The 21,915-nt window shown below is 40.8% G+C and overlaps 2 protein-coding genes across 7 annotated transcripts in view; both read right to left on the reverse strand.

Annotated features, from left to right (window-relative positions):
- The window catches only part of MSRB3 (methionine sulfoxide reductase B3), an 82,380-nt gene extending 76,114 nt beyond the window's left edge, over window positions 1-6,266 (reverse strand). Inside the window, exon 1 of one of the 3 annotated variants that reach the window (XM_057425437.1) lies at window positions 6,118-6,266. Coding sequence is in view for 2 of the 3 variants with exons in the window: in XM_057425435.1 (XP_057281418.1) it covers window positions 5,657-5,854 (198 nt within the window). In the remaining variant the exon portion in view is untranslated. Of the gene's footprint in view, window positions 1-5,656; window positions 5,872-6,117 lie in introns of those variants that run through there. The other 2 variants (XM_057425435.1, XM_057425436.1) reach the window with 2 other exon arrangements.
- Window positions 6,267-6,667: 401 nt separating this feature from the next.
- LEMD3 (LEM domain containing 3) overlaps window positions 6,668-21,915 on the reverse strand; it is a 51,402-nt gene continuing 36,154 nt past the window's right edge. For 2 of the 4 annotated variants that reach the window (XM_057425615.1, XM_057425614.1), the window contains 6 exons: window positions 21,454-21,556; window positions 21,051-21,229; window positions 13,739-13,820; window positions 9,298-9,403; window positions 9,128-9,206; window positions 6,668-8,876 (listed from right to left, as the gene is read on the reverse strand). In XM_057425615.1, coding sequence (XP_057281598.1) covers window positions 8,713-8,876; window positions 9,128-9,206; window positions 9,298-9,403; window positions 13,739-13,820; window positions 21,051-21,229; window positions 21,454-21,556 — 713 coding nt within the window. In that variant the 3' untranslated portion in view covers window positions 6,668-8,712. Of the gene's footprint in view, window positions 8,877-9,127; window positions 9,207-9,297; window positions 9,404-13,738; window positions 13,821-15,456; window positions 15,580-21,050; window positions 21,230-21,453; window positions 21,557-21,915 lie in introns of those variants that run through there. The other 2 variants (XR_008974435.1, XR_008974434.1) reach the window with 2 other exon arrangements.

Raw genomic sequence — 21,915 nt, forward strand, 5'->3', positions numbered from 1 at the left:
AAGTCCAGAGGAGGAATAAAGAAAAGAGTGGTTCAGAAAACCAAATCCCCACAAATATTGTTTGTAAGAACTTGGTTTGTTTAGTCTACAGGAGTGACTGCAGAGATGGTATAATGCTCCGCAAACCTGCATCTTGTCTTAAATAGCATTACATCACTCAGCTATTACACTGCCTGTATTACTGTCACAGTCATTACTTGACTGCCATTAGATAAAAATCTACTACTCTGCAATTCACACGTAACAGAGCAACAAAAAAGGCTTGTTTTCCCCCAGACAGCTACTGGATTTCACATTTTAAAAGACTTCATGGGCAGAGTCTTAGGGTCTTGCAAAGTATCCTTTGTAAACCTTCCCAGCATGGTTCAACAACTGCTAAAATAGTCTGGTACAATCCAGCACCTCTCAAGTTCAGAGGCGAGTAGGAGAGCTGCCTTGTGGTTTGGAATGAGCGATGACAAGTTCTAATAGGAGATAGAAACCAGCAGCATCTGATGGGTCCTTTCCTGAGGGAGTCACTAATGTGCTACACAAGTTGGTGGTGATCTTGTTCCTCACATGTGCTTGCTTTTAAGTAAAAGCAAGCACACATAAACCAAGTACACTGACAATTTGGGTTCTCTTATGAGATGTTAGAAGCTGTGCTGTCACCACAGTGTATTTTTCCACTGTATATACAGAAGACCTAATGAAACAGTAATTTAAATCCTGAAAGCAAATAGGAAAAAAAGAAGGTACAGTCTAAAAGTACAGTTCACACAGCAAGCAGTTAAATACTAAGGCCCAAAAGGGCTGATTTTCTTTTTCTGCAGCCACTTGAAAGCCAAGACGATAAAGTTACAGAAAACCCAAATCACTACTTGTGGAGCTTCTGAATTTGCATCTCGGGGCTTTAACTTCACAGAGCTGGCTCATTCACCTCAGCTTTCCTGCCTGTCCCTGAGCTGGAAGCCTATGCATCTGTTCCCATCTTATTCCCTTCTCTCCCTCCAACTCCTGCTATGGCTACTGGCAGCGCTGTTGATGCAACAGAGCAAAGCCCAAGCCACTATCTGATCTGCAAGCCTCGGTTTCAGCATCATGAAGACACTGAATCCGTGCACTGCTGGATCACTCATTAGTGCAAATCTGACTTGCACTAGGTGTTAGCTGTGACTGCTTGTCATCAGGACACATAAGGAAGGATCTGCATTGGGTTTATGTTTAATGTCAAGCTTCTACCCAGCAGCAGGATGGTGACAATCTGACCTGGATGGCAAAGCCTGCTTGGGCAAAGTTAACCATTTTTCTTAGCTGATTTGAGCGAGTACAGCAAGTTTACATCAGATCAACACTTGCTCTTGAACCTGCCACAGGAAGCCCAAGGCCAGACTGTGCTGTCAAACACTGGCTGCATGAACTGAAAGGGACATCCACATGGCTTACATCCCAGCCAGCCCACCACATGGGTCCTCAAAGTGTTAAAATCACCTGCACTCTCCATGTGTGCAGAGAGGAACAAGAACAGGGCAATCCCTCGGCCAGACCCAACATTTTCTGTGCTGTTTTGTTTGGCCACGACTGGCACAGATCACATCCCCAGGAAGCTGCTAAGGTTCCCTGTGTTGATTTTCCTTTTTTTTTCCATTTTCATTGTGCAGTTGGAGTGAAAGTGGTGGCATTTGCCAGCTACTTTCCATCAGCACTATTGTTATTGCCTGGTAGCAGGGATTTGTTTTCCATCAGGTGAAACACAAAGGCGTTGCCCCTGTTTGAAAGAACAGAATCAAAAGAGACCCCTGGGGAAATACTTCTAAATGCCATGCACGACACTTTTAAGATCTCTTGGATGTGGTACTACATCCCAACAGAAAGACGTGTTAGCACGCTATGTACATTCTGCTAAGCTGCTGCCCAGATTTCAAATAAATCATTAAACCTGGTGTTCCAATGCTACTGAAAGAGTGAACTGGGGAGCTCTGCACAAGACCCGTCCTTGGACTCTGTGCAACGCTCAGAAGCTGAATCATGTTTAAATCCCAAACTTAGTGGAAAGATCACTTCCAGGGCTCAGCCTAAATAAAGAAGTACTTATGCTATTAATCATGTTACAAAACAATGCTAAACTATAACCTAAGTGAGTGAAGACAGCAAAACCATGTTAGCGCCTTATAAGTTTCAGCATTGTTCTAGCCTGGTTTGGGCTAGTATCATTCAATTCCTTGGGTCTTAAAGTCATTACCGAGAAAAGCCTCTTTATCCCCAGTTCCAGTTGCTAGATTGTGTGGTTTTCAGATAATGCTATTGGAACTGAGGTTGCTAAATGAGAACCAGAAGGCTGGAGCTAAGCAGATAAATTATAATTTTCAGTTACCTCACCCTAAGTGGCGTTCCCAAAGAATTCTTTCTACCCTATTTTCAGACAAAACATAAGGATCACCATCTTTACAGATTAAGGACACAAAAATTCCCATTAAAACCCAGACTGACGTTCTTCACCTTCTGGTATAAGTTAAGGATGAAGTATGGGCTCCCTTCCTTTTCTTAAGTGGTTGGTTGGAAGTTACTTTTAAAACATTGCCGGTTGGTTACACATTCACAAACTTCCATGGAGGAGGACTTCAATCTTTAGTTTTGTGTTGTTTGGGGTTTTTTTTAGCTAGTACATATTAATAGTTCAGTCAGAACCTAAGATCTTTCTGAGGCAAATGAAGCATCCAAAAAGATAATACAATCCCAACAAAGCAACAAGAGTGAGGGAAGGAAAAGTTAACCTGTAGTAATTTCTTACTCTGAAACACTAAAAAGAAAAGGCTCAAAAAGCTGGCCAGTTTGTTGTTGTTATGTTTTAAAGACCTCCCACTTGTGTAAAGAAAGTAGCTTCTAAATAACTCCATGTATGGACATGATTATTCCAGAGCAAGAAACACCCTAGCCCTGCAGACTGTTCCAAAATAAGCATACCAATTTAAGAGTTACTCAGGGAAAGATAAATCCATACCCAACTTTATTCTACAGTAATTCCTACACACCATCATAAATAGTCCAGGAATTTGAGGGTCCAATTTTCTGGGAGTTTTTTGGCTAAAGGAACACTTAAACAAATCAGGGCTAGACCAAGCTATAATTAGGCTGATGGTTTATCCCACTTTCCCAGCAATTAAAGACTCCAGAGCTTAAGTTCATAGTCTGGGTGCTGTGAAAACTGCATCCTTTAATAAAATAAAGAATAGAAAGGGGGAAAGATGGTCATCTTCCCAACCTATGACTAATATAATGCTGCACTCTAAAGAGCCAAAGAGTTGCTCTATAATGAGGGCACACTCACTTGAATTCTGCAGCTCAAAAGAGCTACCTCAAAATTGGATGGCTTTGCTGCATCGCCGGCTTGTAGCGATGCCAGTCTGATGCAGACCGGCAGACTTCTTAACCTTCTGTCTGAGAAGATTAAATCCTTAACAGAGCGATCTCTTCTCTTGCCCTTCTCCCTCCTTTTCCCCCAGCTTTTAGAATAAATAACAAAGGAACCATTAACAATCCCCCTAAAAGGGAATCTTCAATTTCTAATGTAATAAACAGGCTGGACCTCCAATGACACAGAAACAAGTGTCATCTTACAAAGTGTGACTAGGTAAACAAGATCCTCCCTTACCTTCGTAAATATCAGGGCAAAGGACCAAATACTTTCCTCATGGGGAAGTTTCCCTTAACCAGCAGCTGTTAGGAATTCTTACAGTATGTACAAACATAAAAACGCCTATTAACCAAATCCCTGTGAGAGCATTTAAACGCCACCGCTTGGAAAAATAAGCAAGGTCATTCAGTCAAAAGATTTTATTTTTGTCTAGGATCAACTGCTTTATATGGCTTTGCTACTGAATATAGAAACATTACCCCATACACAAAGGCACTGCTTTTACAGACAGGATTCTTTTTTCCTCCTAAAGAACGTTTTCAAATGTGCATTATAAAGATCCAAGGAATGACAGACAGGAAAAGGACCAACCAACCACATTCTGGAATCAACTATATATGGCTTCACTAACTTTAGTGGTTTTGAGAAATCAATGCAGAACTTTATTTGAAACTGAATTATCTTCTTTCCTCTTGGAATTCCAGGATCATTTGGCAACTGTGGCATGCTATTCACCATATTTAATTCTCTGCATAGATTTTAAAAGACAATTAAGAAACACTGTTCTGAAATAAGCCGTGTGTACAGCGAGGCAGGCGATTCTCTTACAAACCATAAGCAAATGTCTGATTAAGATGACAAGCCACAGGGAAACTACTTCCAGAATGAGACTTAAAGGGCACCGTTACCAACCAAATTTGGCAGACAAGGAATCATGACAAACTGCAAAGGCATGCAGCAGTGCAATAAAAAGTTGGGAATCCCTGGCAAATAAGACAGCAAGCACTCGTGTCAATTCAGCAAGGGCAAGAACATCGCCGGGGTGAATTCTAAGCATCAAACACTGGATTCAACTGAACGGCACTGTGCCAGAGCGGGAGTGGAGCCGGCTCTTCCACTTACAGACCGTCTGCCATAAACAAGCCACACGGGCAAGGCACAGGATCTGCCTCTTGCAGATACCTCATTCTGACATCTGCATTTCAAAGAGGGTGCAGCTTCAGAACCAGCCCAGTACCAACAGCAAGCTTAAAGGAAAAAGAAATAAAAGTGTAACATATAGAATGTTCCTTAAAGCATAACATATATAATGTAAGGCTCTGTGCTTCCCTAGAAGCTGTGTTTAAGGTCAGAACTCTTACAGAGATCAGATGTTTATCACTAGAGAACAGTGGGCATCTAGCCTTATCTGTGGACATCTGCCGTTAGACTTGATAGTTTCAACACACAGTTATCCCTGTTTAAGATCACCGTACCTTTATTCTGAACAGATGGTAACTGGAATTTCAGCTCAAGCAGAAAAGCCAGCACTTACAGCAAACTTGTCAAATGTCACAGGAAGCTTAACAGAATGTCATTTCTATACCCAAATAAAGCTTGGAAAGGGGACAGCAAGAAATAAAATAGATCTTTTGCATCGATTGTATTTGTCAGTAGCACAACACAAAACAAACACAGTGAGCGCCCCGAGCTCCTTATAAAAACACGCCCGAATTCTGAACGCGTGTATTAAGTTTAAGCTCCCTTTTTGACCAGTGAAGCACAATTCACGGAGCAGGGGACCGCAGCAGAGCTGAACTAACTGCGCACCCGGTGAACGGCCGCTTCACCCCGCCAGCTCTGGTGCTGTACCCCAGAAACGATCACCCCCTCTTCTCTGTCAGAAGCGGCACCCACAGCCCGGGACACCGGGTGCTACGGGCTCAGGCGATGCGGCGGCCACCGGCACTTCACAGCATCACGGCCGGGCAAACCCCGTCAGGGGCCCGCTCCGTCAAGCGGGGACAGACCCGGCCCCGCGCTCCCCGCCGCGGGCAGGCCCCGGGGTGCCCCTCGGCGGCGACCCGCGACCCGCACCCCGCCCGCCCCGTCACCCTTCGCCACAGCCGCGTCAGGTGCGGCCCGACCCCGCACCCCACCCCAGGCAGGGGCCGCTCCTCCCCTCGGCCCGCCGCAGCCCCCGGCCCGCCCGCCCTCCTCGTCCCCGTCCCCGCGGAGCACCGGCGGGGGTCCAGCTGTCAGCCGCGGCAGCGCGGCTCCTACCTGCGGCTCCTGCGGCGGCCGCCAGCGCCAGGCAGAGCGCGGAGAGGAGCGGCGGCGGCACAGCGCGCATGAGGAGAGGCCCGAGGGAGCAAGCGAGCGAGCGGTCCCAGCCCCCCGGGACCGCCGTGACGGGCCCGCCGCCCGGGGAGCATGACGGGAAATTCCTGGGCACCGGCGGCCAACGCCAAATATGAACATGGAGCCGGCGCGGCACCCGCCGCACGGCCCGGCACAGCGGGAGGCGGCCGCCAGCACGCTGCAGGGTCGGCCTGGGCCCGGGCAGCCGGCGGCGGGGGCTGGACCCCGTCTCGCCTCTCCAGGCCAGAGCCGCTGCCCTTTAATGTGAAGGCTCCACCTTCGAAAGAGCTTTCCAGCCGCTCCGAAAGGGCCGGGGGAAGGAGGGCTCAGGGCCCGGGACCCCCGCTCCGAGCGGAGGCAGCCGGGTCGCGGCCCCCACGTACCTGCTGGGCGGCCGGCGGGGTGTCGCGCTGGGGCAGCCGCGGCTCTGCGGGGCGCGACGGCTTCGGCCCGTGGCTCCCACTGGTGGCTGCAGGCCGAGCGACTGCTCTGAGCTGACGGGCAGGGGAATTGGGACAGGCCCTACTGCCCGCTCTGTAGCGGCCAAGGGGCAAAAAGGGAGCGAGGGGTAGAGCTACAGCGAAATCCTCGCCCCACCACTTTCCTTCCAAGATGAGCAAATGCTCATAAATCATGAGCCTAAACCCTCGTTCTTCGGTCTTCCTTCCCCCCAACCCTTCAAATATAAGTTTAGAGCAGCACAGTATAAACATAGCTGCAGGGAATTATGCAATCCCTACATACAAAATCCAGACAAAATTCAAGCTGACAGACATTTAAGTGAAGTTCAATGATCAGCTCAGCCCGTTCAGCTTCAAATCCTAATAAACATTAAACGTTAGCCACTTGTGATGAATTCATGCCCTCCCCTCACCCCCAGATGAAAAAGTATCCAAGTCAGAAAGACACCCAACTATCTAGGTGAGACACATATAAAAATCCCTAATAAACCTTTAATTAGAGTTTGGTTTGGTTTTTTTGTTTGTTTTTACAGGACAGGGAGACAAATTACAACAAACACCTGAATTTCCTCAAATGTTCAGTTATTATACACATTCCCCTCTGTCTTGCAGGAAGGGACATTGGTCAACTTAACAGGTTTTAGGTAAAATAAGCTGCATAATAGTACATATTACAATAATGAAATGTACAGTGTTTACAAGAAATATACTTTAAGAAGCGAGATAGATGCATTTGCATCGAGGCGACCTTTTAAAATGCCACAAATATTTGTACATTCACTCTTGCAACAGGTCACAAGATGGGGTCACTAAGGTCAGGTTAACAGATCACTATGATGCACATCAAATACAACAAAATTAGTTTATATACATATATAATACATATACATGTATATTATACATATACATATATGTATATAGTAAAACTCATCAAAATCTACCAGACCTGGCACAATCTACTTACCCATCAAAAATATGTACTTGTCCTTGGTAAGTAGGATTCTGCATGGCTGATTATATATTATATATACTCATTCATTAGCATCTGAGACATAAAACTGAGGATTTAAAATCTTTTTTTCGGTTTACAAACTCTCCAATAATAAACATGGTGCCCACAAAAGCACAAAGGTAAGGCACAAGAGGATTTTCTGTTGCAGAATAGTGTGCATCATGTTTACTTAACCATAAGAAAAACGTGCATTATTTGTGCAAGTTCATGCTGCAAATCCACCGTATCTACAAAGTAAAGTGAGTTTCAGTAAAGTTTGTGGGACTGGTGTGCTTCCAGTCTCACCTCCTACAGGATATTCAGCTGGATAATTACGTAAAACTGGTGTAGGAGTGGGGATTAGTAAAGCCAATAATCTTAGATTTGCAACTATGCTTCTCAGCAACAATTTTGTACTTCTAGGTCAACGTTAGTAAATTTACAAGCTTAGAATCACAAGGTTTACTGTCAGCCAGAATTCTAGTTTGCATCAGCCAAAACTGTTGCACGGAAGCATGTACCTTTTTAAATTTCAATAGGTAACTGGTTCATTACAACAAGATGTCATGTATTGGGAAAGTCACTTATTCCCAATGGTATTTTGTCACAGCCCTGGCAATTGTTAATAATAAATACAGCTTTTCACAAAATATTTTTTTCCAGTATCTGCCAATTGCTTCTTTATTGCTCACAAATTTGAATTCATTACAATTGGTATCAGACCTTTCACACAAAATCATAGTCAGGTATTTTAATATAAAACCTATAAAAGATATTTAACCTGTATCTAACGCTTTAAGGTATTTGGCCTCTTGTCATGATACAGCCAAAACCATATAAAACATTAGGTTTTGAATAAAATAGGAAGCTTATTCACTGCTTCAATGCAGACATCCTCACGGAACACAACCATTTTTTGCCACCACCAGCATTTACATTTATATACAAAACCTAGTACATCCGCATTTGGTTCGTCTTCCCTCACATATGCAACCACTAATGCAAGATTAACTTTCCCCATCCCTCAGCTGCAGAAAAGATTCTTATACAGCAACAAAAAAAATAAATCCTAATATTGACTGAAAAATAAAATTTAACTTATTCACCATCAGGAACTGTAGGTTGGTTGTTACAAAATACCCACAAGATTATTTCACAGGAAACTATGGAAATACAGGAAGTCATCTTTTCTCCATGCTGTTGTATTATCAAAACACTTCTTGGTGCAAAAATACAGTCACCACATCTGCAAATGTATAATGAAGTCGGTATTCCTCATGCAAAACTTAAATGCATTGGTTTACTATAGCCCCGGAAAACATTCTGAAGCAATTCTTCTTCTTTTTGTCAGCTCAGTATTACTGCCTCATTGCTAAGTCCCTTTGGAAACAAGATTTCTGGAACGTTCAAACTTTTATTTAATTCATTAAAGTATTACATACAAAAAGCACTAAAAAAGGAAGACGGCAGCCAAACAGGAAAATCCCTGTTGCAAGTAACAGTCCTAGCAGTTGTAGAAAGTCTTCTCAGGAGCCTCCCTGAGAATTAGTTGTGCCTGTCCGAAGACGCAGATGTGACATAGAGTTCATGTGTTTGTTCGATGGCTTCAGTGGAGTGCTACAAGTAAGAGCCTGGGGAAAACGATGATGATACCGATCTAGCCGCAGGTATTTTACCGTTACCAGCTTTCCTATAAGGCAAAGAAATAGGAAAAGAGAAGCCTTCCAGCTCAGTATTATTACAAGTTGCTTCAGGACGTAATACACACAAACACGTTGTTACACTGAAACAAGTTTACTAGGCGATGACTACTAAAAAGATCCAGATTTTGTTACAACTCAATAACTTATACATAAAACATTTCACCATTTAAAGGAATTACAACTGCACCCATCTTTTGTTATTCCCACCCATGTTTTGTTACAACCCCCCATTCCTTACCATCAAACCAAGAGCCATGTAATGCCTTGAAAGCCTTTCCAGCGTATTCTGGAGAGAGACACTTGACATATACACAACCCTGCAATTAAGAAAGAGGGGGGGTTGGTTTTTTTAATGTCCAGCAGACAGGGATCAGCAATGCATTAACACGGTACTGGGAAGACACTAACCTCACGTGAATTTTTGTCAACAGCAATATGAACAATTCCGTCATTATCACTGCATTTCTCCAAAATTGCTTCTTGAATTGCTAGATGCCAGTGATCACCTATTTCCCTATGCAAACAATGAAAGGTTTAATTAAGCATATTTGGTTTTTAACATTCACCACAATCTCATCCTTCCCCAGTTTGTTTTCTCTGTAACTTGACATCCTTTTCTGTTAAACGCCTTTGGGACAGATTTGGTACTTTAGCTATTGAATATTCAGTACACTGGGTCCTACAGACCACTTCTAGAAAATTCAACTCTAAAAATCAAAAGGAATAATCTGTATTTTGACAAGGGGGGATTATCCTCCCCTTCCAGAAGCCTGCCATCACCTTCCTGTCTGAAACAGCAAGCAGTCTTAAACTTGTTTTCCCGCAACCTGCTTGGACAAGCTTGTTGTTCCAAGGAGTAGGCCACTTCTAGGCTGTTGCTACTGCAATGGAAGAAGAGCAAAGGAAGACAACAGCATAAAGGCCTCTGCCCCTTTACTGTATCACCTTTACCAGCAGTCACAGAAGCAACATGACGCGTCAGGCTTCAGCAGGCTGACAAGAGCTTTTTAGCTATTCATGCACTGTTCATCACTGAAATAGCTATTCACTATCCCAAACAAAGCATCAAATTGCATTTGTCCCATAGGGTACTGATAAAACATGTCAACCTAGACAACCCAGAAATAGAAGTTGTTTAAATCAGATGCTGTTTTGGGGGGCTTTTCACAAAAAAATATTTTATTGTCAATCAATCTTTAGGTACATCATTACAAAAGACACGAGTCCATGTATTTTTGTGAAGGTACTGCAGGGAAATCTCATCCTAATAAATCTAAGCAGAGAAAGAACAATTTCAAGAGCCTTAATATGCCTTTAAGCCTTCCTGAATAGCCTTTACACAAAAAACAATGAACTTATTCTTTCAATAATACTATCAAGAGCTTTGGGTAGTTTTAAAGAATTTTCTCTACATAACGCCAAAAATTCTTGAAATATTTAATTCTCTTTCCTCCTAATTCATGAAAAAGAATGTGGCAGGGGATGGAATGTACACAGGGAGGTTAATTAGTATGGGATGTTACCTGAATCCGTCAAGCAGGACACTAATACAACAAGTGAGGGACTCTGGCAACAGGGAATGTCGGATTTGTTTCTGTCATTTGACCTTGATTGGTCAGAGGATCAGACTTTCCAGTTGATGCCCCTTACAAAGGCAGATCATATATAAACAAGGAAAACATGTGGAAAAGGGACACAAGGGTGCAAAGAAGATCCAAATGAAGGTCCTAGTGGGAGAGGGACTTTCCAATGGGAAACATAATTTAAAACCCTACAAAAGTTAGAAGATGATTCCTACCCAGGCTGGAAGAAAAAAGTGTTTTGTTTTTACTAGGTAGATTAAAATTAAGGGATTATACAAGTCACCTTCCCCTCCTCTGACTGTGTGAGCAACAGTATTTTCTAAATGACATGCTGTGCACCGGATGTTAGGGAAATTAAGTCATTCCAAGTTGCAAAAGCCAAGACCTTTACAGGTCCCCTCCAACCTAAACTCTTCTACAATTCTATGAAATCTTTACTTCGGTGGATTCCCTCCCAGACTCATGTCCACAGTTTGAGAAGCATGCTGTCATCAGCAGCAAGCCAGCTATAGTAAGTAGAGATCATTTTGTTAAAAGCAATTGTCTTTGCTGTGCATTCTTCCAAAACACTGAAGTCACTGCATTGCCCCCAAGTGCTCATTTCCTGTTTGCAAATCACGTAGAAGGGCATTCTCAATCCAGTTTGCTTCTGGATGTTTTGCAGACCTGGGACATGAAACATTATGAGTTATTAACTAACTGTGATTTCCCATAATGAAATAGGCTCCTAATGAGAATGACTTGTCCTTCCCTGATCCTGAGCATGTATGGTCCGTTAGCCGTCAATGAGTCTTGCAGGAATGCTACCCATGCTTTATGAACCATTCTTCAGTAAAAACTTCAGTGGTCGATGCAGAAAAACTAAAATGGGCTTATCCAAATGATTAAGATTGGTATTTTAAAAAACAGGTTTGTGTATGGCATAGTAAATGCCTAGAACATATGCCCAAACTTAAAGTCTCCTGCTGTGGCCTGAGGGTTCATAATTGCCAGGTAAATTTTCTGACTTCTGGCAGCAGAAAGATATTTACTCTGTTAGCACTAATACAAATTAACTGATATATTCCCCAGACAATTCTCAGGTCAAGAGAAAAGCCCTCTATTACGGATGGCTGCTTTTACCAGCTATTGGCATATTGTTGAAAAGTACTTAGTCATTTACTGTTAGTATACAATAACTTGACTGAAATAGCAGCTAAAAAACGATTTTGTTAAACATAGCTTGCCCCTGCGGTAAATGTCAAAACAGTACTTGCCCATCTAATCACATTACTGGTACATTCTGCATTTCAGGTCAGCAGTGATTGTGTTCATTCCTTCCAGATCTGGGAGCAGAACATAAATCTCCTTCCTCTTTTGACATAAGTAATTGAATAAAGTAGTTTGTCTTGCACTGAGCATTTTGGGTGGTGGGGTTTTGTGTTCATTTATTTAGAGGTTTTGCTTGGTTGTTTTTTTAAAGATTACTCCAAGATTGTGATAAAAAATACTTCCTTAAGCAGCAGTTCTCTTCAAGACAGCTCACGGAAGATGAATGGGCTAGGGGATGCGATATGGAATTGGATGAAATATCCCACTACAACTGTAATTCAGCAGTCCGATAACAGACCTAGGTCAACTTCCAAAAGAAAGGGTCTACAAAAAGTGAATGTATTAGAAGCTTCAAAATAGCTACTAGGACACAGACACTACAGAGAAGTGTCAAAAGAGAACAAATCCTAGTCTATAATGATTCTTTTCTTTTTAATGCACTTGCTGGGCATAGACTGCATCAATACTGAAAAACATCAAAGTTCACAGCAAAGATAAAACCTGTAAAGTGAGATTGCCCTGACAAAAATGACACCTCAGTTACTAGTTCCGCAACAGCCACTGTGAACAGCTAACATTTTGAAACAAGAAGGTAACCAATCCAGCATGCCAGTAAGTATTACAGTAAAGTGTCAGGAATGGATTTATTCCAGTACTACTCAGACTAACCAATATAGCTCATGAAGTCTCCTTTGTAGCAAGGACAATAAGGACATTAATCTCACCCAGAATTCTCAGCAAATCTCATCTTTTATTTCATTCTCCTACAGCAGGGTCAGTTGGCCTCAAGCACAATGCCTAAAGTTTCAGTCTTGCTCACCCTACTGCAGCCTGGCAGTTATGAAAGAAGCCACAGCTGGGGTCCACACTGTCCTCAGTTAAATTAGCGATCAGCTTTCTAGTTAATAAGGCAAGGAACTAAAGTAATTAAGTGTAGCTAGAAACTGAAGTGAAAGTGCTGAAGAAATACATGCAAACTTTGCAATCACTTGTGTCCCCTCCTAATTCCTTTTAATCCCTATTCGTAGCTATAGCTTTTATTTTCCACTCAACTTCTCACATTCTTCAGTCCCACAGCTTCTCACTTTTACTCTGCAAGACAGTACAGCATTTTGCCCTTACATAATCACATCAGGGAAGAAAGTTATTTCAGAGGAGTCAAGTCCCTCTATCTCTTTGCACTGGACAAACCAGGCTTTAAAGATTAAAAAGTATTAGCTGGCACAACCTATGTGTTAGTCCCCAGCTCCTAACATGATCTAGTCCACTGCCAGTAGGGATATAACAGGACAGTGAGGGGATGAAGCTTTAAAACATTACAAGAAATTATTCTTCCTTAACTCTTGGCATGCCAAACAAGGCTTGTTACTTAGTCATACACAGTACATACTTTAGAATTACAGCTGAGCATTAGAAGTCACTACTCTGCACTAGTTTAGTTTGTTGGGGTTTTTTTAAGCTTTCCCACTACAAAAATCCATTTGCTTCAAAAAGTAGGCAGTCACACTGCCATAAAGTAATATATTACTGAAAATCAGCCTTTTAAATGCAAATGTGTAAGCTCATATGACAGTCCAAATACTCCAGAATACTTAGCAGTACTTCAGAAACTTACAGTCTGTTGTTAGGCCACAGGAGTCTCCCCTGTCAGCTGGTATAACTGAACGTTTACAAAGTTAACTAATGGAGAAAGATCAGTTGTTGCTCCAAGCAGTTTGACTAAATGCCAGACTTCAAGTGACCCAAAGACACAAAGCAAGACAATGAAGGATGAAAGACACCTCCCAAATATTAAGCGAAAGAGTTATTTGGGTTGTTGGGTTTTTTTTTTGTACAGCCTATTTGCTTCTTTCAGGGTGTTTATGTTTACTCACTTCTTCCAAACCCCTCTCAAAATAAACACAGATGCTTCCAAATGAAGGCAGAAATAGAGACAGGTGACTGGATTTACTTACATAACTGGATCAAACATATTGCGGATCTTTAGACATGGTGTCAAGCTGTTTGGTGGTGAATTTCTTCTATCTAGATGGAACGCTACAAAGAAAAACAAATTTAATAGTATTGTCAGTCATTATACAATCTAGTTAATAAGTGTCAACTTTAGACATCAATACCTTGCTGGTTTTGCTAAGAATAATACTTTCTTTCATATATGAAAAAGCGTCAAGCAAATCAAGTTTCACACAGTCTTCTACTGCGCTGAAGAAAAAGTACCATACTTGACTGACTTTTTGGGGGTTATAACTTCTACATTTAAAAAAAAAAATGCACCCTCTTATGTCCAGGCCACAGTACATGGAAGAAATCAAGATATTTTTAAAAATACCATATTGTTGAAGAGAAAGTATTTGCGTTACATCTCCATGAAAATACAGATGTTCTTAACATCTGGAGCAAATTTTAAGAGCTACAGGTTAGCCTTTCAATTTTAACTACCCGATGAATTTTCGTTTCTTCCACATCTGAGGCAATTTACTGCCCATCTGACTAAGAAGTAGGGTGACATTTAGGTGAATCTTGTATTGCATCTGTATTGCAGTAACAGCCGTCAAAGAGCAGTCTACAAGGATGGAGCTTTTGTAACCCTACATGTGATCAAAAGCTTGCAGAAATTTGAAATGAAACACGGACAGATGTAAGAAGAAAAATGGAAGTTACAAACAACAGCAATGCTTTCAAAGTGGAACAATCCCATGAAATACATTCTGAAGCTCTAAAACAAACTTCTCTAAAGTCTTCTACTTGTAGGAGTTACAACAGACTGCACCACCAGATGCCGAATAGAGGAGCCCTTTAGATACAGGTAAGGTAGTCGCATGCCTTGAGAAAGGCCAACAAAGCAGCAACAGAAATGGAAGGGGATAAGCTTGTAAAACAACTTTCAAGGCTTGAAGGAAGTTTTCCTTTGACGACTTGAGATTAACAGGCTCAAGAATTCAAACATAAGATTAAAAACCTCAATAAGAAAAATGATGCTCCAAAACAATGCTAATGCTTCTCCTTTGTAATCGCTACATTGGAAAAGTTTGACATCCAAGATGTTACCCTGCAAGTGTTAGAATTCTCACTTTTGGACATGTGTCACTACAAGTCTGTCCTCCTTACTGCTGACCTTTTAACAGAAAATCTTGCAACCATGTCCAAAATACACGAATGCTCTTCTGTATGTCACCAGAACAAAAACCGTGTCATGTACAAGAAATTCAGTCATGTGGAAGACCCAGCATGTGACAGACAAGCACTAACCAAGAGAAAACTCACTGCCTGCAGATATGGCATAGACAAACTCACTCTTTATGTAAACATCCAAGAGAAAAAAAAAAAACAAACAAACCAATTTCCAACTAGAAATTAGAAAAAGTGACCTCCAAATCTAATACAGGACCTACCATAACAACATTTTTAGTTATTTGGGGAACTTATTAGAATATACAGAGTCCAAGTCACCAATACCTGTAACAACTGCCTGGTTTTCCTTAAGAATGAATGGCTCTCTAAATATGCTGGTGACACTGCAACTATCTCTGAGCTCCCTATAGTTTAAGGAAAAAGTCCTTTTTCAATAGCACATGGTTTTGTAAAGTTTTTTGCCCTTGATTAAAAATTACACATAGGGTATACAATAAAAACTTTACAGAACTAAGCAACATTGAAAAATAAATGGACTTACCTCACTCATGTAGGTTAGCTCCAGCAGATCAAGGGGGGTGAAATGTCACCAGCATATTGTACACTGGGGCACCACACCATGCTGGAGAAGGTGATCTGGGGTAGCCTAGTCACGGACCTGGACCTGAAAAGGTGTGGGGTTGAGGAAATTATGTGCTGATTGTTAATAGCTAGGTTTATTCAGCACATGGTTTTAACCCAATGATGAAAAGAATGGGGAAGTTATTTGCAGAGGCTCTAGGCCCAGAGGATCAACATTTCTGCAAGCTGTTTATGAATTCCAGCTACATCACTGAGCTTTGCTGATCCAATCTCTAATAACCTTGATGTCCTCTTTATAAGATCTCAGGTGTTTGCAGAGATGACTTCAGCCAGAACATACTACGAGCACAAAACCAATCTGCCACCAACTTAACAGAACTCATAGTGCAAGTGTGCCCAGAGCAGTGCAGCATATAAAAATAAAGATGAATTCTGCTTTTTCACAAAAATGTTTCAAAGTCAGGGTAAATTAAGAGAAAGTTTTGCAACTTGGAGGGAGCTTTTCATGTAGAGAGGGGAAAAAAAATGGCCACAGAAATCAGTAAGGCACAAAATTAATGCTAGCACAGGAATAAGCATTAAAATGTTTACCAGAACTGGGACCACAAACGGAGGCTAAGGAAGAAACAGACAAGTTTAAAACAATGCTGTACCTACACAGCAAAATTCAAAATACCATAGCTAACAGGTGTCTCTTCAGCATCACTGCCCATCTACAACAATTAATTCTCCCCTTCCCCCCAAAAGAGCAAGTTTAAAACACAAGCCTATTCAGATTTCAATACTGATTATCTGAAAAATTACACTGGTATGGAGCATACAAAATATTCTCCTCACAATAAGTGCATAAGCAGATGTTCTTGTGGGACAACAGTCTAAGCTACACCATCATTTACTAAGAACTTTACCTGCTATTTCTTTTCCTAAGCAGGTCTTGAGAGCAAGACTCCCAAGATGAGGGTAAAAAGGTGGAGATGAAATAGGAAAGCAGAAGCACAACTTTGCAACAAGTCACTGACAAGAAACTTCTTAGGCCTTTCATAAATGCCCCTTCGGGACTAGCAAGCACCTTCAAGAAAAGGAAGTCACATTGTATTTCAATCATAATGTACTTTAGTTTATTATCTTAAACCGGAGATGACTGTATCATTCCAGATTCAAACAACGGCAGCAGCTAAGAGCATGTGCTTTCAAGTTCTTTATCACTGTGACTGGAATATGTCTATGATGAAAGTGGCTCTTGCACACACTTCAAAATGAACATCTAAGAAACTGTAGTACAGCTTTCTATACCTCTTGAATTAATACTGTACTGTTGCTAAAGGGATTCCCCACTATCACCACAATGGGTTATTAGAGAGCCCACATCTTTAGATGTGGATTCGATGCACCGGATAAGGCTGAAGACTTGCATCAACTGTAAGTAGCCATGTGTCTCAAGAACAGCTTTATTCATGATAAGCCACAGATCACTGTAATTTATTTAAGTACTAACCCCTCTTACCAAAAGCAAGAAAAAAAAAATATTTCGTTTTAAAAGGTCGTGTTAAAGTGCATAATGCAACACCAGGCTGTTCAGTAAACAAGAAATATACTGAAATAAAAACTACTAAATGTTATTAAGAGAGAAGAGTATACTTGACTGGGCTTTAATACAGTTAAGTTCAGCTATAGAAGACCAGCATAGGATGGATACAGCATTTTAGAACCACCAGAAAATACAGAATTTTCCTGCAATAGTTAAGGACAGAGTTGGTTTAGGGTTGGGTTTTTTTTAATCATTGTTGGGTTTGGTTTGTTGTTTTGTTTGGTTGGTTTGGGGTTTGCCTTTGTTTTGTTTGTTTTGTTTTCTTCTTTTACATGGAGAAAGGATTATATTCCTACAAGCCATGGAGGAGGGGTGTCATTCACACAAGGTAACAGGTTATCTTCCATGCTGCAGGATGAAATATCACCCTAGATGTGGTACTTCAGAGAACCTCTTTATCTCATCTCCAGAGCTGTCAAGGAACTTTAGCTATTGCTGTTAACATAAGCTATGTCGGAGCTCTGTCTACCTACTTTTCTTTAGTGCTCCAGTTATGAGAGGCATGATAGGACAATAGTATCCGTTCTTTCAAAAGTAAACTGAACACGTTTGTTTTCTACTCCATTGATTTAATTACACTTTAGCATGATCAAGACTGTTTTTCAATTGACAATTACCCTGTCAACTGCTTCAAAACAGTCACATTTGTCCATCATCCTACCTTTTTCTTCTTTTGACAGATACGCCTACTGTATGCAGTGGGTAGCATTTCAATAGCAGCGTGCCAGACTTTATTGTGGCCCAGTTCAGAAGAAAACAAATCCCAAACTGTCTGTCAAAACACAGGATGCGTTCTGAAATACTGGACAAAACGCCACAGTGATGCCTGAAGTCTAGATGCTCACAGGCAGTAATGCCTAGATCTTCATGCATGCTATAGGTCCCATGCTGTCATCTACCAACATCCTAGTACACACTGACAGGTCAAAAGGCTTTCTTCTTCAATTGCGCATACTCTCGGCACTGTGATCTGCCACAGAGCATTATCAGGTCTCAGCTTATAAAGATTGTGACCTTGAAATTTATTCACAAGATTCAAACCCCAGAATTCAGTCTGATTTTATATGTACTGAGTTTGTTCAGGCCCTAGCAGTCTTGAAGAGTAGTTAGATTTATGAAGTTTTATATTCAAACATCAAAACTGAACAATGAACATTGATTTATACTTCAAAAAAATTAAATGACACATACATACAGAATTCCTAACATCAGGAAAGAAACAGCTGTGCAAAAAGTACAAGACTTATACAAGGAACACAAAACAGAAAGACCCTTTGCATGTGAAAATAGACTTTGCCTGCTGACTACCAAGATATACAGAGCCCAAATGACCTATGTCATTTCAGCCACCCCTATTTCCATGCCCCTCTATTAGAGGTCAAGTATGCATTTTCAGTCCTTCAAAGATCTTTACTGAACTACAAACATAACAAGAAAACTGGGGAAGTTGCTATTAAACGAACTGAATGAAATTGGATAGATGTTAATATATCCTATTCCAGAGAAAGCCTATAGTCTTAAGTACATACTATAGGCAACGCACAGCTAAAAGCCACAGCTGAGAGGTACATTACTCTGTCCACATTCACAACAATCTACAGTAGGTATCAGATTCTCAGATTCAGATGGTACCTAATAGTAGCTCCAGGAGCTGTCTTTCTAGGAAGTGTGGGAAACCACTGTTTTGCAGAGAGCCTTTAATTCCATGTAGCCAGGCAGCACCTGAGCTATCACACACTAAAGTCTTCCAAACCAAGGAAAATCCAGGAAAATCTTGTGACTTCTAACACAGAACAGAATGTTATGGAGTGATTTATATTGCACTCAAACAGGACAAGAAAAAACTGAGAGCAAATGAGTAGTAAATGAGAAATTCCAGAACTGGAATGATCATGGTTTACAACCTGCATTGAACAATAAACTACATAGAAGATTCAGCTTTATAATGTACCTAGCTTGCAGAAGCTATGTTCAATTTAAGCATTTGAAAATCTATCATGACAGTATTATAGAGTTGTAACAGAGGCAGCTGTTGATGAAACCCACCATTTCTCCACTGCACATCCCTAATGGAGAATATCCTAGAAAGAAAAAGCTCTGCAACTCTTGTAATAAAGTTACTATTCACATCTTACTAAAATTTTCAGAAACTGAAATCATGTAACACAGTTGTCACAGCAGAATGCCACGTTACTATGACTGCAAGACAATGACTGCCTTCAAGAACCTTAAGCCTACAGTAGTATTCACAAGGTATTTTAAAAAGGAGCCTTCATTTCCAATGAATGATTTAAGATGAGCAACAGAATGCTAAAACCAGTAGTGTAACTGAGAAGTATATAATGATAACACAACATAACATTTTGCACAGGCAAGAATGAAACTGGACCCAAGAATACTGAGACCCTCGTCCTATAACATACCAACTATCTGCAAATAACTCAAAATGCTTGGCTTTTCAAGTTGACAAACAGCAGTGTTCAGTTTTACTTTACACTTACAAACACACAGAAAGACCCACAGGCAGAAAGCATACACAGAACTTATGAAAATATGCAAGTGGCCTGGGACAAAACCAAAACATTAGCAGTACTTTTACTCAGGTGATCAAGTTTGCTACAGCGTTAAGTGTTCCAGACCACAGAGAAGCTCCTTCTGTCTTTGGAAAGGAAATAATCACATTGAAAGGAGCCACTTAAAAATGTACCTTCTTTTACAGGAAACACATTGTTTCTTACAAATAAAAATGTATGCCAATAAAAAGAAAAAGAAGAGAGCCTGTTACTACTTGCATCACTTTAACATTAGAATACTCAAGAACATAGACAAGAATGCAATTACTTGCCAGTGGGAATTTTTACTTTAAGTGGGACTAAGGAGGGCAGAAAGTCTGTTTTAACTAGGCTTTTTTCAGCATCTCATACAATGCCACAGAAATAACGCATGGCATAACCTTGATAACATTTGATTTAAAGCTGAACTAAACTGAAGAAGCACCCACTCTCGCCTCCCTCACCATCAAAATAAGCCGATGAGTTTACATACTAGGGTTTTCCACAGCATTTATTTCAGTCCCACTGAAGAGATAATACAGCACTACAGAACAAAGGCAAGACTGACTCTTTAAGACAGTCACAACATGTAAACAACTGGCAGTTAAAATTTCTCTTTAAAAATTTACCTTCACACTCAAGGCACTAACTAGTAGACATGACCCTTCATGTCATTTTTCATTGACAAAAATATAAACCCACACAAAACCCCTAAGAACTAGGATCACTGATGACAGACAACTGTAAACCCAGTGGGTTCTTGCCACTTTGCTCCATCCACTGCAAAATCTATGTATGACAACAGCTTCCTCCATTAAAGAATGCTTTGCTGCACCACAGAGCTTCAAATACAAAACGCAGTAGAGAAAACCATGTCTAACAGAAAGGGAGCACTACTAGAGGATACTAAAAATCCACATTCTGCTGACTGGAGTCATTTGTCCCAGCAGTCTTCCTTTCCAAATAAACACACATCTCTTCCTCCAAACTCTGTCTTTAGGTACCTCAATGATAACAGTAGGAAACTCAAGTCTACAAGCTCCAATTTACCCGCTGTCAGATAACAACCAAGAACATTACTTCCAGTAACCATAAGGGATGTCAGAATTTGACCAACTAAAGAGTATTTTACTTCTTTTATAATTCACAAAAGGAACAAGCAACTCGCTTTGGCTACAAGCCCTCTGCTGTATTTCTCCAGCAGCTGTAACAGAAAAAGCTCATTTTGCTTGAAAACAAGGCAGACACTGAATGCACAGTCTACTGGACAAGACAACAGAGAAATAGCACCGACAGTTCATAGTACTTAAAGGCATGAGAGAATACAAGCCTTTCATCTTCAAGCAACAAAATACCAGTATGATGCAGAAATTAGAACAATTATATTTGCAAAATATAACTAAACTTCAGTACCTTGGCCTTGCCACACTTTCGATGGTATGACTAAAATTTTGTCACAAACTGCAGAAGGTTGCATCCATTTCCAAACCAAAAACTCGGCACCACCTATTCTTCGTGTCTCTGTGCGAACTCTAGATTCGTTTGCTGCAAGGAAGTCAACTGCTCTATTCCAGACTTTTCTCATTTTCCTCCTTAAAAATCAAAACAAGAATTACAAAGTCAGAATTATAAAAATCTGCATAGCTGACATCCAGCACATAACAGAAATCCAACATTTTCCCCACACATACTTGTGTCAATAAGAATCTCCAAGATGTTACAGTATGCAACCTACTGAAATTAAATTAACTGACCAATTTATTTTTACTATTTTTCCTTACTTAAAGGAAATTCAGTACTTCCAGTGAGAACATACCTGTCCTGAGGTGGTATTAGAGAATCATGCACGTGTAAAATAGGCATGTAAGGCTGCAAGTCTTTATTTTCGGAACATGCCTCACTGTGACTTCTTAGAACACCTGAGGACACCAAAAGAAAAACAAGTAACTATGTAGTTCATGCAAATATTAGGAAAAATATCAATTCTGGCAATAAACAGCTACCCTGAAGACCCTCCCAATTTCACTAGTTAAGATGATTTTGGCATTTTGAAGCATTTTTCTTCCTAACCATGCTGAACGCAAATCAAGACAAAACTAACCACCTACAGTGCCTCCAAGTACCCCAAATAACTTTAGAATAAAGGAAAAAAGAGTTCTTGCAGTTACTCTTGATTGGTACTTTCACCTGTTTCTAAAGACAGCCATCTTTGAAAATAAGGCGCTTTCCTTCCCCCCCCAAAACTTCATTTGCAAAGAAAAAAGGTAGAAAATGGTAA

Source organism: Pezoporus wallicus, unplaced genomic scaffold (genome assembly GCF_028554395.1).
Source record: "Pezoporus wallicus isolate ANWC-B61680 ecotype Strahan unplaced genomic scaffold, APGP_CSIRO_Pwel_v1 contig_4722, whole genome shotgun sequence".
Taxonomy (NCBI): domain Eukaryota; kingdom Metazoa; phylum Chordata; class Aves; order Psittaciformes; family Psittacidae; genus Pezoporus; species Pezoporus wallicus.